General features: G+C 44.1%; 1 protein-coding gene across 1 annotated transcript in view; it reads left to right on the top strand.

The window, feature by feature from the left end:
- The window catches only part of LOC310793850 (SEC14-like protein 1), a 44,237-nt gene that overhangs the window by 20,629 nt on the left and 6,653 nt on the right, over positions 1 to 16,955 (top strand). The window contains exons 3-13 of the mRNA XM_083655743.1: positions 3,637 to 3,786; positions 4,834 to 4,965; positions 6,148 to 6,276; positions 6,772 to 7,039; positions 7,690 to 7,799; positions 8,894 to 9,083; positions 13,195 to 13,283; positions 13,546 to 13,616; positions 15,091 to 15,262; positions 15,494 to 15,628; positions 15,916 to 16,050. Coding sequence (XP_083511869.1) covers positions 3,637 to 3,786; positions 4,834 to 4,965; positions 6,148 to 6,276; positions 6,772 to 7,039; positions 7,690 to 7,799; positions 8,894 to 9,083; positions 13,195 to 13,283; positions 13,546 to 13,616; positions 15,091 to 15,262; positions 15,494 to 15,628; positions 15,916 to 16,050 — 1,581 coding nt within the window. The remainder of the gene's footprint in view (positions 1 to 3,636; positions 3,787 to 4,833; positions 4,966 to 6,147; positions 6,277 to 6,771; positions 7,040 to 7,689; positions 7,800 to 8,893; positions 9,084 to 13,194; positions 13,284 to 13,545; positions 13,617 to 15,090; positions 15,263 to 15,493; positions 15,629 to 15,915; positions 16,051 to 16,955) is intronic.

The following is a 16,955-nucleotide window of genomic DNA, read 5'->3' as shown; positions in this document are numbered from 1 at the left end:
TTTGACCTATTTGCCACACATGATCTAGTAGTAACCTACATTTGGGCAGGTAAAGCTATAGGCTATCTTCTAAGCCACGTCTGCTTTAATTGCATTAGCCATGCTAATGAAATACTCAGACATTAAATTGTGGAACCAGGCCATCAACCATAAGCAGACATTGCAATGAATAATCTTTAACGTTCAAAACCACAATGCCAATCGGAATAATAAAACCATGGATAGTCAATTTTGAAACTTACAGCACAATGTGAACGCCGTAGTTCAGAATGGGAGGCAATGAGAATGTGAAGTGATGTGAGCACATTTGCCTCCCTGTGTGTGTGTTGCTGGACAAACGTTGGAGGCACGCAGCATGGCCTTCTGTTCCCCTATGAAGAATGGTCTGGTGTCACGACCTTCAGTCTTCCTGTTTTCATCCAACTTTAACAGCCAGACTATTCTCACTGCACAAGCGGCGGATAACCTTTAGCCAGTTTGTTGGTTTTGTCATTATAGGCTGTTTTGAAGCAAAGCAAGGCTCTGATTTAGTTTGTTTCTGTGCCTCTTACTGCTTCGCACTGTGCCGCCTGGTGCAAACTAAATGTGATGTTTTTGTACGTAGGCCTAGTGTTTTGTGTTGAGTTGCTGTTTGTAGTGAAAAGTGCTTGTTTTTTTGTTTTTTGTTTTTTGTTTTGGGGGGGGGGGGGCGTGGCGTGTGACATGGGGTTGTGTTGGCGGTTTGTTGTTGACGTGAGGTTGTTTTAATGGTGGGTGAAAGTGATGTTTACAGCAGTCAGTGCTGTAGTGCTGACTGCAGGACAAAGCCCACACAGCCTGTGTTCTAGAGAGCGGCTGAAAAACAGCTCAGCATTCACTCAGTCAGCGGCCTGGCAGCGCTGTGCCAGCCAGCAGCTGCTGTGCCACCACGCTGTGCCTACTAGTACTACCTGCTGCTGCTCTCACATACTGAGCACACTAAACACACTCCTATCTGTGTCCGGGAGTGGAAATGGTCTGCGCAAAACAACGTTGCCCTGACAACAAGTCAGCATCTGTCCAGTTTTGAACATCAAGCATTTAGCATTTAGCTACTGTACGTACGCAAGCATAGAGCTGCCTCAGTGGGGGGGGAGGGGGGGGGGGGGGTCTGCTCAGTAGCTCGTTCTGAGAAACATTCTTGTTTCTTGTTATAATAATGAGATAAGCTGGTTCGTCATAATAACCAGATAAGTTTCTCGTTATAATGAGATAAGTTGGTGTGTCATAATAACGAGAAAAGATATAGGTGAAAATGTCGTGTTAAAGATCTTGTTACAACAAGAAAAGTTTCTCAATATAGTGAGATACTGAGCAGATCCCCCCCCCCCACACACACACACACACACACACACTTTTGGGAGCTCTACACTGCTGTAATCACACTGCCGGAAAAGATCTAAAATCTACATTGCCAGTGACATACATGTGCACTCCCTGACTGTGGTCCTGTGCATAAGAACGTCAGCTGAATGTATGTGGGTGGGCTCCTATGCAGCTCTGTTAAATTGTAAGTAAGCCCCGTCTTAGTCACAGTGAAATGGCTGTGCTCGTCAAAGAACTGAACTGAACTCCAAGATCTGCTTGTCCCACGCTCCACAGAACACGCCTCCTTTATCGACCACACTCTGCTGACAGCCTGACACTCACTCAGCCAAGCCCTCGCTGACTTCCAGTCGATCTCTCTGTCTGCTTTGTGTGTATGACATCACATCCTCTTCCAGTCGATCTCCCACAGGCTGCTTTGTGTGTATGACATCACATCCTCTTCCAGTCGATCTCCCACAGGCTGCTTTGTGTGTATGACATCACATCCTCTTCCAGTAGATCTCTCACAGTCTGCTTTGTGTGTATGAGAGATCACATCCTCTTCCAGTCGATCTCCCACAGGCTGCTTTGTGTGTATGACATCACATCCTCTTCCAGTAGATCTCTCTCAGTCTGCTTTGTGTGTATGACATCACATCCTCTTCCAGTTGATCTCTCACAGTCTGCTTTGTGTGTATGACATCACATCCTCTTCCAGTTGATCTCTCACTGTCTGCTTTGTGTGTATGACATCACATCCTCTTCCAGTAGATCTCTCACAGTCTGCTTTGTGTGTATGACATCACATCCTCTTCCAGTCGATCTCCCACAGGCTGCTTTGTATGTATGACATCACATCCTCTTCCAGTCGATCTCCCACAGGCTGCTTTGTATGTATGACATCACATCCTCTTCCAGTAGATCTCTCACAGTCTGCTTTGTGTGTATGACATCACATCCTCTTCCAGTAGATCTCTCAAAGTCTGCTTTGTGTGTATGACATCACATCCTCTTCCAGTAGATCTCTCACAGTCTGCTTTGTGTGTATGACATCACATCCTCTTCCAGTAGATCTCTCACAGTCTGCTTTGTGTGTATGACATCACATCCTCTTCCAGTAGATCTCTCACAGTCTGCTTTGTGTGTATGACATCACATCCTCTTCCAGTAGATCTCTCACAGTCTGCTTTGTGTGTATGACATCACATCCTCTTCCAGTAGATCTCTCTGTCTGCTTTGTGTGTATGACATCACATCCTCTTCCAGTTGATCTCTCTGTCTGCTTTGTGTGTATGACATCACATCCTCTTCCAGTAGATCTCTCACAGTCTGCTTTGTGTGTATGACATCACATCCTCTTCCAGTAGATCTCTCACAGTCTGCTTTGTGTGTATGACATCACATCCTCTTCCAGTAGATCTCTCACAGTCTGCTTTGTGTGTATGACATCACATCCTCTTCCAGTAGATATCTCACAGTCTGCTTTGTGTGTATGACATCACATCCTCTTCCAGTAGATCTATCTGTCTGCTTTGTGTGTATGAGATGAGATCACATCATTTGGGGACAGTTGTTGCCACCCGGGCCACAGAGGCTGTTCATGTGTTTTGAGCCCGTTGTTGTAAAGGAATAACAAAGCCTCTTTGCTGTGGCTCAGCTCAAGTGGGACGTTTGGAACGGTGCAGAGGTGAAGGAGCCTCTCACTTGTTTTCGGCGTTCTCTGCCCACCTACCTACCTACAGTCTCACTCAGCGCATTCCCAACAATGTGTTGTATTGTAGCTGCACAACATTTAGGAATATTCTTTCGCTGAATATTGCAATTACAATATGCATGTATTGTTAGACACTTGGTCACAGCTTTTTCTGTATACATTCTTGGTGGAGTATGGTATATTATTATTATTGTTATTATTGTTGTTGTTATTATTATGATTATGATTATTATTAAAATATATATTAAAGACCCCCTAAATTCAAAAATCATTTTCCTTCTTGTTCCTTCAGATGGATGTTTGGGTTTCACTGTGTAGAATGATGTCTATGGCTAAGGCAGAGTTTGACACTTGAAGGCTTGGTACTGTAACTGTCACGAGGCCAAATTTAGTTTCTGGGCGGACCGGATACAATTTGTATTGTCTGTCTGTACTGCATGTGCGGAAATAACAGACAGTGAAGTGAAACTTATCAGAATGCACATTTCCTCCTAATTCTAACTTCTATTGAAATTAAATTGAACTTGTCCCCACAGTGACCACTTCCCTGTCTGCGGCACCACTGAGTTAGATGCTTATTCTCTTTCCTCTTTCAGGCCTACGAGCGGCGCTTCCCCACCTGCCACCTCATCCCCATGTTTGTGGCGAGCGACGTGGTGGAGGAGGAGACCGGCGAGGATGGAGCCACCCATAGGGTCCAGCGCCGCTGCGCCCTGGATGTGGACGCCCCACGCCTCCTCAAGAGGGTGCGTTGAGTCAGTCACCCAGAATCCTGCCCACCCCCTCTTCACTAGAAAGAGAAATGTCTAACTAAAAAATGATCTGGGCCTTTAGGGATGACTTGACTTGACTGAATTTCACACAAAAAAAAGTATCTGCCCATACAAAGTGATTGTGGTCTTGAGAATGAAAATTATGATTGAGTATTGCTGGAGATATTAGCTATCCTATGTTTTCTGCTCACAAAATAGTGCCATTTTCAGTATTTCCCACAGTTTAGCAGGTTAGTTTGCCGGGGGGCTTATGGCTGTGTGCCGTGTCTTCCTCTGCCAGCGTATTACATCACAGCGTTATACAAAACCTTTTGTGATTTATTATTTGTCTGCGGTTTATAATTTGCCTGGGCAGGCTGCCAAAATATACACAATATATGAGGAAAGCCTGATGTTAGAGCCACAATCACTTTGCATTTCTTTTCCAAAATGTATATCCTGTATATAGCAGGGGTTTTCAAAGTGGGAGGCGGGCCTCCCCAGGGGGGCTCCAGGCAGATTCAGGGGAGGCTCAGTGAATGGAAGTGAAAATTACTTATTAAAAGAAGATCATAGAATAGCCTAAATGTGTGATTTGGTTAAAGGGATATTTCAGAGATACAGTAGTTTTGGGGAATTTTACAGTTTTTCACACTTTCCCAGAGTCAGAAACTAATAAATGCCTTCAGAGAGACCTTTTATTCTATGTTACAGCAATATCAGGCTGTCTTGGCTCAACTGTTGAGTGTCTATGGGATCAAATAACACCATCATGATCCCATAGGCATCCAGGAATTGAGCGAGGGGGGGGCTCCTTTTTCCAAGCTTTGTCTGAGGGGAGGCCCACAGTCTCAGACTTTGAAAACCCCTGGTATATGGCATTTTGGAATAGAAGTGTCACTCCTATCTATGTATGCATATGAGTAAAATCATTTTTTTTCCCCGTTTCAGTTCAGATTCCAGTTCATGTAGCAGCTAGTCATTTCTTACCGTGACTGATATCCTGCACCTGTGTTTGTTCGTTGGGTGTCTGTGGTGCAGATTGCGGGGGTGGACTATGTCTACTTCAGCCAGAAGAACACCCTGAACCGGAAGGAGAGGACGCTGCACATCGAGTCCCATAACGAGACCTTCTCCAACAGGGTCATCATCCACGAGACCTGCTGCTATTCGGTCAGTAGCATACACTGTACACACACACGTTTGCCTTTTGGTGGACCTCATGCCATTTGCTAGAGGCCATTATCCAAAGCACCTCTTGCAGTTGCAGTACTAGGAGTGACCTGCCGGCGGCGCGCCCATGTTCATGTCCGTGCCGCCCCTCCTCTCTCCCTGCCTCACGCTGAAAGCCTTGCTAATGGAGAGATGTTCAGACTAGCACTAGAGTGTGTTACTCGCTGTTCCAACCGTTCTCTCTGTGTGAATTATTCAGCCCCTTTACTCACGGTCTGGCTGAATGCACTCAAACACTGACCTGAAGTCAGCCTGTATGCCCCGCCCCACGCATGCCCCGCCCCCCGCTCCCAGCACGCACGCCTTTCTGTGCGCCGCCGCCACACGCTCAACTCTGAAGATCTGCCCCTCAATGAATGGATGTGCTCTGAGTTAATGAGGTCAAGCACATCGTATTAGCCTCGAACCAACCACAGGGCTAATTTGAGGTCCACGGCCCACACAGGGTTCTCATGCTGCGCTCTGGCACTTGACGCTAACACACAGTAAGTGGGATAGACAGCTCAGTGAGACCGACGTCATGGACTTGGCTAAAGATCAAATATTTCGGTAGCAAAGGCTAATGAAGCAACCAGCACTTGGTGCTTCAGAAAGTATTCAACAACCATGACTTTTGATATATTTTACATAAAATACCCCACAAGGATGAAGTGAAAACCTATTTTTATTATGTTTGTTTTTTTGTTTTTTGCCAAGTTACTGAAGACTTCAAGTTCATAAATACAGCCTCCATTGCAGAGCAGCAACAGTTAGTGCTGGAATCTTTTGACACACAGAAATAACAAAGCTGTGTTTTTATAAGGAAGGCAATGCAGGAAGAGAAGTCTGTTAATCAACGCAATCAACTGATGATATGCTCTGATTTGGCTGAAAGTGACTTTCATAACCTTTATCCCACACACCATGTAAAGGCTAAGAGATGTGCGTGTGTGTGTGTAGCTACAATCTGCTTGTGTGTAAAGGGCCGGCTAATTTTATGCAGACAGACTGACTCACACACTCCCACTCGCAGCGCACAGTGTGAAATTTGCTCTCGGTGTGTGTGTCATCACTCTGTAAAGCTGGGTGTGTGTTGCCATAGAAACACAGTCATCTTGTTTCTGTGTGTGTGTGTGTGTACAGGTCCACCCAGAAAATGAAGAGTGGACATGTTTTGAGCAGACCGCCAGCCTGGACATCAAGTCTTTCTTCGGCTTTGAGAGCACAGTGGAAAAGCTTGCCATGAAACAGTATGCCAGCAGCATCAAAAAGGTGTGTGTGTGTGTATGGTACACATCATCATTTTTCACACACTCAAATGACTACAGTATTTAACACTACTGCCAAGAATCTGTTGGCATTTGACCGACAGACAGACAGACAGTGGAGGAGCCTGGTGTTAAGAGGTTTCTGTTGTGTAAGTCTGCTGTCCCTTGTAAAGTCGTGGTGCATAAACAAGCTTGTGTAAGCTGAGAGTGGACTGGGGTCTTCTATTAGACCCAGTGAGTCATCTGCTTTCATGTGGGATGGATTCCTCTCATTTCTCCCCGTCTGGCTCCTTCACTTGTCTCGTGTTCCTATGGGGATGCACTCAATCATTTCTTTGGGAGGAACGAGACGAGTCAATCTGCTCAAAATAAACATATTCGAAAGAGACATACAATGATCAAATCAAATCATCTCTTTCCTTGAATCACCACCACCTCCTCTGCTCTTCTCGCTCTAACTCCCATTCTTCCCCCCGTCCCCTCCCTCCCTCCCTCGCAGGGCAAGGAGATCATAGAGTTCTACCTGAAAGAGCTGGAGGACGAGGGGATCACCCACATGCCCCGCTGGAGCCCCTCCTCCCTTGACCTCCCTCCCCCCAGGCCCAGCAGCCCCCCCGTCCTCCCCGAGAGCCCGGTCACCCCGACCGCCGCGCCCGCTTCCCCCCTGCCCCCTGACACCAAGGAGACAGCCAATCAGGAGGAGTGTAACGACGTCGCTGCTCCTCAGCCCGACGGCCCGGCCGAGAACGCCGCCGGAACGCCTGAAGGTCGGTGCCCACAGCTGATGCTACTGCATTGCTTTTATAGTACAGTAGTAATAATCTTTATTGTAAAATAAAAATCACACCCAGCTGTTGAAGTATATATATACTGTATCAGTCCCTCCAGGATCTCGCAGAGTTTTTTTGTGATTATTGCAATCATAAATGCTTGATCTTGCCGAGGGTTATCTCAAATTTTGCGATGCAATTTGCGACATTTTTTGCGGTAAAATTGCGGAGTTACAGGCAAATGGCAGCGCACATATATCTCAAACCCAGGTAAAGATGCGGCATTTTACTACGTTTTTGCGGCGAAATCGCGGGGATTTTGAAAAATTGCCATCCCCCGCAAATTTTGCGGCGTTTGGTTGAATTTGTGTTCATTATTGCGATCGCAATTTCCTGGAGGGACTGCTATATACTCCTCCTCCTCTCTCTCTGTCTCTGTCTCTCTGTCACTTTGTGTCTCCACTCTGGCTTCCTTGTAGAGGAAGGTCAAAAACAGCGAAACGTCATGAATTGGAAAAGGAATCTTGATCAATATATTATGATTTCTTAGAAATCATATAACCTTGCAGGTAACAGGTTTTGCCTTGTGGTGTTTGACTTCACTGTGATAATTAGAGGTTAACTTATGTTATGCTTGTGTGGCGCAGACAAGCTGGACGCAGACTACATCAAACGCTACCTGGGCGACCTCACCCCCATGCAGGAGAGCTGTTTGATCAGACTACGCCAGTGGCTGCAGGAGACACACAAGGGCAAGGTAATGTACGCACACACACACACAGCACGCACGCACACACACACACACACACACACACACACACAGCACACACACACACACACACTCTTTTCACCAACAATATCAAATCCATGCATAAACATCAGAGACTCTCCACACAACTAGGAGCTTCATACAGTTGCCCTATTGTTGGCTTTGTTTGCATAGTGATTTATTGGATTGAAGACTTAATTTTGACACCTTGTGCCATGATCAGTTGTGTCTGAGTCTGTCTTCATGCTGATTAAAGGACGGCTTTACCCATTATCAACCCACTTTGTATCATTATAATGTGCTTAATATAAGCACATGGGCGGTGTTTACCTTCGCTATATGTTTTCAGCAGGGAGAGCTCCCAGTTCATCCTCTGGCAAAACTCTCCGCTTGTGACGCATTTTACGTCACAACGCGTCACAACAGAACTGCTGAAGCTCTGCTTAGAGATGTGGAATCTGCTCCGAGGGCTGTTCATTCAGCTTCCAGGGCGGCTGTTATTATTGATTTTTATTTTTTAAGTATGCGCACATCCATGGAGAATCACATGAAAGCCTTAACCAGCCTTAATGACTTGCAGCTGGCGGGGGCGGAGTTTCTGCAAGCTGGACACATGGAGGATATTTCTCCATGTGGAAAACATATAGCGAAGGTAAACACTGCCCATCTGCTTATAATAACGACATTATAATGATACAAAGTGGGTTGATAATTGGCAAATCCATCCTTCCTTTAAATAAAATCTCCATCAGCATTTAAATCTCAGCTCCCTCTGGTATTTTGCTTTCTGACTCACACTGCTTTTATTTATTTGTTTGTTTGTTTTTATTTATTTATTTGTTTTTTTATTCATGTATTTATTTCCAGAAAAAATAAAATATCTATCTATCTATCTATCTATCTATCTATCTATGTATCTATGTATCTATCTATCTATCTATCTATCTATCTATCTATCTATCTATCTATGTATCTATCTATCTATCTATCTATCTATCTATCTATCTATCTATCTATCTATCTATCTATCTATCTATCTATCCCCATACTGAACCTCAACCCTCTCCTCTTCCTTTGTCCAGATCCCTAAGGACGAGCACATCCTGCGTTTCTTGCGGGCCCGGGACTTCAACCTGGACAGAGCCAGGGAGATCCTGTGCCAGTCCCTGACCTGGAGGAAGCAGCACCAGGTGGACTACCTGCTGGAGACCTGGACCTCACCACAGGTCCTCCACGACTACTACACCGGGGGCTGGCACCACCACGACAGAGGTGAGGGGCAGAGGGGAGGAGGGAGGGAACCTCTGTGTGTGTGTGTGTGTGTGTGTGTGTGTGTGTGTGTGTGTGTGTGTGTGTGTGTGTGCAGAGATGGGCGAAAATACATCATAAAGTATTTTGATACAAATTACAAATACTTGCTCAAAAAATGTATCACAATACAAATACAAAATACCTGTCTGAAAATGTATTTGAGATACAAATACGTATTTTGTATTTTGAAAATACATGAAAATACATTTTATAAAAACTTATAAAGAGCTGCAACGATTAGTCAATTCATAGATGAATTGCCAAATATTCAATTAATTGCCTATTTTGATGATCTATTAATCATTTAGAGACATTTCTTTAAGGAAAATGTCCTAATTCTCTGATTTCAGCTATTCAAAAGTGAAATTTTCTGGTTTCCTTAGACAGTAAATCCTCTCTTTAGTCCTCTGTCACAGTATGTGTACTCCCTAACACACTGCAGTTCTTCCATTTTAGTTTTAGTTGTTTTTCAGTAGAACTAATTTCTCCTTCAGCTCAGCTGTTAATCACCTTCTGTGAGGGCTTTTGACTTAAAGGCAGCATTTCTGCATGTTAACCTCAAGTTTTGGAACTTTGACTATGTTTAGCCATAGATATCTGACATCATAACACAATATATAAATAACTGAAATAGGTAAAAGGCATAGTAGGTCCCCTTTAAACAACTTCACATTCACCACCATGTCAGTAACTTGTCGTCACAGTATTTATTTAACGTGCAAACATATTTATACAACTAGAAAAGGTTACATTTCAGGAATTGAATGCCCTGATGCACATCCTGTCCAAGGTTGTGAAATTGTGAATCGGTGAGAGGAACGATGAGAAACTGCATCTCAAACAAAAAAGGCCTTCCATGAAATTGGACTCTTGTTCAAATCCTTACATCCTTAAAATTACTTCCCCTCCTTCTGCTTCATAAACAAAATCCAAAACAACCTGGCTATCTAGAACATAATTACTAAAGATCACTCACTGAATACAACTTTCCACTATCAGCAGTGGTAACACCATTCTAGTGTCAAAATCTGCACAGCCATCATTATGCACAGTGAAGCTCAGACATCCTTGTAGCAACAGAAAGACATTTTTGATTTTCATTAGGGTACTTTGGTGTTCAGTTAGTTTTTCAGTATAACTAATTTCTCCATCTATTCAAATCAGGTTTATGACAGTTAGTTGTTTTTCAGTACAACTAATTTCTCCTATTCAAATCAGGTTTCAGTTTAGTTCAGTTAGGTTTTTTTTCAGTACAACTTATTTCTCAATCTATTCATATCAGGTTTCAGTTTAGTTCAGTTAGTTAGTTTTTCAATACAACTTCTTTCTCAATCTATTCTGAATCATATCAGCTTTCAGTTTAGTTCAGTTAGTTGTTTTTCAGTACAACTTATTTCTCTATCTATTCTGAATCATATCAGGTTTCAGTTTAGTTCAGTTAGTTGTTTTTTCAACTTATTTCTCCATCTATTCATATCAGGTTTCAGTTTAGTTCACTTAGTTGTTTTTAGTACAACTAATTTCTCCATCTTTTCACATCAGGTTTCAGTTCAGTTACTTGTTTTTCAATACACCTTATTTCTCCATCTTTTCATATCAGGTTTCAGTTCAGTTTAGTTCACTTAGTTATTTTTAGTACAACTAATTTCTCCTATTCAAATCAGGTTTCAGTTCAGTCCAGTTAGTTGTTTTTTAGTACAAGTAATTTCTCTGTTTATTCATATCAGGTTTCAGTTTAGTTCACTTAGTTGTTTTTAGTACAACTAATTTCTCTAATATATAATATAATATCTAATAATACTAATTCTGCGTGTGTGTGTGTGTGTGTGTGTGTGTGTGTGTGGGTGTGTGTTTGTGTGTGTGTGTATTTATTTCACAGTTTAAACCTGTGTCAATGTTTACATGTGTCAATTTGAGAATAAAAAGAAAAATGTATTTTATGTATTTGAAATACACAAAATACAAGATCTGAAAGTATCTTGATACAAATTACATCTCATTTTTCTCTGCCCAGCCAAATACAAATTACAAAATACAAAAAAGTAGTTGAAATACGTATTTCAAATACAAGTACCGTAAATTCCGGACTATAAGCCGCGGCTTTTTTCCCGTTTTTTGGCCTTTTTTGCCCCCTGCGGCTTATATAACGGTGCGTCTTATCTATGGATTTTTTCCAAAAAAAAAAAAAATCTCTCTTTTTTAGCACTCTTTCTAACTATAAATCCACTTCTGTTTTAATTTCCTCTCTTGCCCTCTTTTAACAACATAACATAACATAACATAACACAACACAGGTAAGCAGAAAGAAAAAGACGAAGCAATCACGCCATGAATGAGGAAATGACTCACCTGCTGGAGGCTGGAGATACACCGCTTGGGCTAAACTTTTACTCCGTGAAACACTATCGATTAAGTCCGACATCGCTCAGAGGTTTTGAGCAGCTTGAAAACAAGTTTGAAAACGTGCAGAAGTCCATCCACTCACTCACTAAAGAAAATAATGCAACCGTGAAGAGTTTCACTCGTGTCCAGCCATCTGGCCGAGTTAGAGCCGAAGTCCCGAACACAGTGAGAAAACCTCCCGAAGCTGCTGCTGGAGCGGGGTGCATATTGTCCGGCCAGCCGACCGAGAGGCATGCGAGCCGGGCACTATTAAACAGTTGGGGTGTGTGAGGTGGCTGGCTGTGGAGGTGGCGGTTTCTCCTCCTCCTCCTTTCTCCCGCACACCGGGCGCCTCGGCCACGTCCAGACCCCGGCCTGCCACCGAGGGCCATCTTCATCTGCCTACTCCGCTGGCCCGACCGTCAACTCATCCTCCAGGCTGCGGGGAAGAAGCAGCTTTTTCGCTTTTCACCACACCGCGGACACTGTGTGCCCAGCGGCGGAACAAGAGCTCAAAGTGAAACTGCCGAATATCTTTTGAGTTGGACTGGTCAATAGTACTGTGAGTAACTAAAATAAAAAAATAAAAAACGGAATTCTCTCTTCTTTAGCACTCTTTCTAACTATAAATCCACTTCTGTTTTAATTTCCTCTCTTGCCCTCTTTTCACCACACCGCGGACACTGTGTGCACTGTAAAAAAAACAAAAAATACCACAATGTGTGATTTTGTCTGGGGATTAGTGACCTGACTTTTGTTTTGTTGAAATGTTAATAAATGGGAGCTTCCCCAAACAGCCATCGATCCCGACAATCCCCTCTGTGCACGAAGCCTTACATATGGTAATTAAACATCAAAACACCCGCGGCTTATAGTCCGGTGCGGCTTATAGAAGAAAAAAATAGTCACCTTTGAAGGTGCGGCTTATAGACCGGTGCGTCTTATAGTCCGGAATTTACGGTATTTCAAATACTGCCCATCTCTGTGTGTGTGTGTGTGTGTGTGCCCCCGGATGCCTCCACTCTCCCTCAGCATGACTGACATGCTTCCTGCACTGACCGTGTGAACATGCATGCCGTTTAGTGAGTGATGTAGGTCACCTCAGCTACTCTCCCTGAAGAACATCCTGCTTCTCTGATTACCAACACACTCAAATTACACACCACACAAATTAGACGCATTGTTGGCGACCCACAGCCTTCAGCTATGCATGTGAATTAAACATGAGGCCAATTTGTCAGCACTGTTTGGTTACCCAAATAGCTCTCAACACACACACATACGCACGTGCGCACGCACACACAGACAGACACACACACACACACACACACACACACACACACACTCAGAGTTCCATTGACTCTTATGGAGACTTTATTTAGAACAGAGAGCGAAACCATTGACAAACTCGGGAGTCACTTATCGACCCTTACACTCCGCTTTCTCCCTGCTCTCCTCCTCTCTGTTTCTATAGAGCCTTATTAGCAAGCATGCAGTAATCTCTTATCATTTTTTGTACATGCATGAAGCAAAGGGAAATTCCTCTGTGTGCCTGTTCTGTTTATTGATCAGATCAATCAAAAGACGGGCAAACAATGCAACGCTCTCCTCTTAACGCAGCACAGCCTTTTCTTGTAGGAAGTAGATGAAAGTGTGACAAATAATGTTGATGTTTGTTTTGTCCCTCCAGATGGTCGTCCGATGTACATCCTGAGGCTGGGCCAGATGGACACCAAAGGACTGGTCCGTGCCCTCGGAGAGGAGTCTCTGCTCAGACATGTATGTCCCACTGCTGAAACACACTTCATGCTGTGTATACGTCTGTGTGGGTCAGTTAGGGTGTAGTCATGTCCTGTCAAGTGTCACAACACAATGGCATGTGTATAGCCTGTGTGTAATGTGTCGCTTGTCATCTTGATGATCTAGGAATTTGAGTGTATTCTTTTCTCAGTGTATGTCCCTCTGGATGGGAATGCTTGAAATGTAAAATCTAAATCTGTTGGTGCAGTCGTATACAAACAAATTCTTTGGGTCATTTCAGGTGCTGTCCATCAACGAAGAGGGTCTCAGACGCTGCGAGGAGAACACCAAGGTGTTTGGGCGACCTATCAGGTAAACTTACAGATCATAACTCACCTCAATAACAGTAGCTGTTATGCAACTAACACTCGAGCTATTTTGCTTTAAACTTTAGCTTGGGCCTGGGTTTAGATACTGTACATAGAGAGGCAGTGCTAAGTGGAAAAATTGACTTAAATAAATAAGCAAAAGTACCTAAATACATTAAAAGCAGTTAAGCATAACAATTGTGCATTTTGCGATAAAAGCATATAATTAGGTGCACTTATAGCCAAATGCGTTTAAAAAAAAATATATGGGGCATCATGAATTTGAATCTGATATGGATGATCTTGGTGTCGAATCACTTATTTCTTATATGATGAAGAAATCAAATTTGGAACTTTAGAATTCTCAGAAGCTTCCTTCTGTCTCACAATTCAAGACTCAAAATAAGTGATTGCCATAACTGCCCAAACCTAACCTCTTGAAGGTGAGACAGAAGGAAGCTTCAGAGCAATTCTGAAGTTCCAAATTTGAATTCCTCCTCATAAAACATTTGTGATTTGACTCCAAGATCGTCCATATCAGACTAGTCTACACAACTTTTTTGCGGTTACAATTTCCATAGCCTGCCAGTCTGTTGCCGCGTTTTTTTCCTCCCCTTATTTTTTATTTATTTTTATTTTTATTTTATTTTTAGCACACATTAAAACATACAGAAATACTGAAAGTTAGCAAGTTTAGCAAAAACTCCCCTAAACTCATGATGCCCTGATATCAAATTATAAATGATATGCTTTTATCACAAAATGCACACTTGATCATTTTTAGCTAAGCTGCCCCACTATTGGATGGTAGTTGATTCCCCCCCGCCACCCCCCCCCCCCCCCCCACACACACACACACACACACTTTTTTTATTGCAACTCTACCCTGTATATCTAACCAGATATGACATGTGACCTCGGTTTTATAACAGCAACCAGCACTCAGGCTATTGGATTCAGTTCACTGCTTGCCTTGTAGCATGGGCACAGGTGTAGCTGGCAAGGTTGTGCGGTTTAAAACACACACACACACACACACACACACACACACACACACGCATGTGTGCACATACTACACAATGTCCAGAGGAGCGTTATCTCTACGATGGAAAGAATGCAGTGGGTTCTTGATTCAGATGAGGGGAGGGAGGGAGTGGAGATGCTGTCCGTCATCTGTCAGCTCCATCAGATACGAGTGAGGAAGTGGCTGGGAGAAGAGCCATGCAGGAACGCATGTGAAGTGGGCTGTGGATGGATATCATAGAGGGAAGAGAGGTGGGGGGGAGGGAGAGGGAACAGAAGGTACGGGAGGGCGTGAGGTTCAGAATTAGCGAGTGCTGCCTTCAACGCTGGAGCTTCACTTCAGGGTGACAGGTGCCATGACAGGTGCCACGGGGTGGGGAAAAAAGAGGCCGCAGTAGCCGATGTGTGTGCTAGGCATTTATCCACTTCCTAATCCTCTCACTTCTCTTTGGTAGCTGTTGGACGTGCCTGGTGGATCTGGAGGGTCTGAACATGCGTCACTTGTGGCGACCGGGAGTCAAGGCCCTGTTGAGGATCATCGAGGTGGTGGAGGCCAACTACCCAGAGACACTGGGGCGACTGCTGATCCTGAGAGCTCCCAGAGTCTTCCCTGTCCTCTGGACACTGGTGAGAACCAGAAAGGGAATACCGTACACTAGCTACAGCCATCTCCAACAACACTCCACTTACAGCATGCCGTTCATATGTTGACATACAACACAGCCCACGCCAAGCATGCGTGCATTCTACTCTGCTCTCCTCAATGCTGCTTTATTGTTTCTGTATTATAGCACAGCAATTTAGCCTATTTGCTGTGTGTATGTGTTTAACCCCTTGTGAATCCTCCTTGGCCCCTAGGTAAGTCCATTCATTGACGAAAATACCCGTAAGAAGTTCCTGATCTATGCAGGCAATGATTACCAGGGTCCTGGAGGACTGGTGGATTACATCGACAAGGAGATCATCCCTGACTTCCTGGGAGGGGAGTGCATGGTAAGTGTGTGTGTGTGTGTGTGTGTGTGTGTGTGTGAACACTTGGAGGTTGTCATCTGAGACGATGATATAATTCTGAATCTGCTCTAGATTCTGTCACAGGATCTGTGTTAAGGGAGAAGCGTTTGACATTATGTAGACTACAATACCTACCACCTTGGGGTCTCCTTTACTGACCTAATTCTATGTGTGTGTGTGTGTGTGTGTGTGTGTGTGTGTGTGTGTGTGTGTGTCTGCGTGTCTGCGTGTGTGTGTGCGTTTATCTTCCTCTTCCTTTTTCTCTGCAGTGTGAGGTACCGGAGGGCGGCCTAGTGCCCAAGTCTATGTACCGGACAGCTGAGGAGGTGGAGAACGAGGACGTCCGCCTGTGGACAGAGACAATCTACCAAAGCGCGAGCATCTTCAAGGGATCGCCGCACGAGGTGAGGCCCAAAACGGAGCACCTCTGCTGGGGAAGGGCAGGGAGGAGGCAGTGTGTGGGGAGCTTAAGGGAACATGCAGGGCAGGACATTACTGTCACGAGTGGTAGAATTTCAGGTACATCCCGTCTTTAAGTCAATAAGTGAGAATTCCCAACGGTACAGTTCGTATTTGTCCTACGTAGCGGGTATCTATGTGTTCTACCCTGAGGTTTGTGCTGCTAGGATAGTATTGCCTTCTCTTGCGTTTTCCTTTTGATCATATTCGGTTCGGGATGCTGCTGGAGTGCTGCAAGAGAGACAAGTGTCAAATGCAGATAACCTGCTCTGCTTGAAGCCCCGCCTCCCTTCTGTACCACTGTCTCCTGTCTATACTTTAAAATGAACACAACGCAGAGACTGTTCAAGGGGTATAAGGGCTGACAGACCGAAGAACAGGGTTACAGTTTTCTAACCTCGGGTGCATAGAGAGCACTGCCACCTAGTGGTTTTAGCTTGTAAATTAATTCCAAGTGCTCCTCAAGTCGATAGGGAATTTGGCACGAAGTTTGCTTTAAAAAGCCCATCTGCCCGCAGTGACGTACTGGTAGCGATGTTATATAACTTATAGCACAGGGGGAGAGACACCTGGCCGTACGGACCCTCTCTTCTGGAAATAGGTTTGATTTCAGGTTAATTATCCCATAACCTTTTAAACAGATGTTCACAATTGTCTCTCTTTTTTTGCATGATACATTTTAAGCTTTTACCTACATGGGGCTGTTATATGAGGCAAATTACAACGAGTCCCTGACTACACCAGTGTCATAGCAGCCAGTAATGAGTGTAAGGGTCACACAGCCATAGTGCCATAGGAAAATAAAAATAAAAATAAGAGCTCAGGAGAGAACGGTTGAACCATTTCTTTC

The sequence above is a fragment of the Poromitra crassiceps genome (assembly GCF_964638095.1).
Source record: "Poromitra crassiceps genome assembly, chromosome: 19".
In the NCBI taxonomy this organism is placed as follows: domain Eukaryota; kingdom Metazoa; phylum Chordata; class Actinopteri; order Beryciformes; family Melamphaidae; genus Poromitra; species Poromitra crassiceps.
The sequence above is the reverse complement of the archived record's forward strand: the minus strand, read 5'-3'. Positions and strand labels throughout refer to the sequence as shown.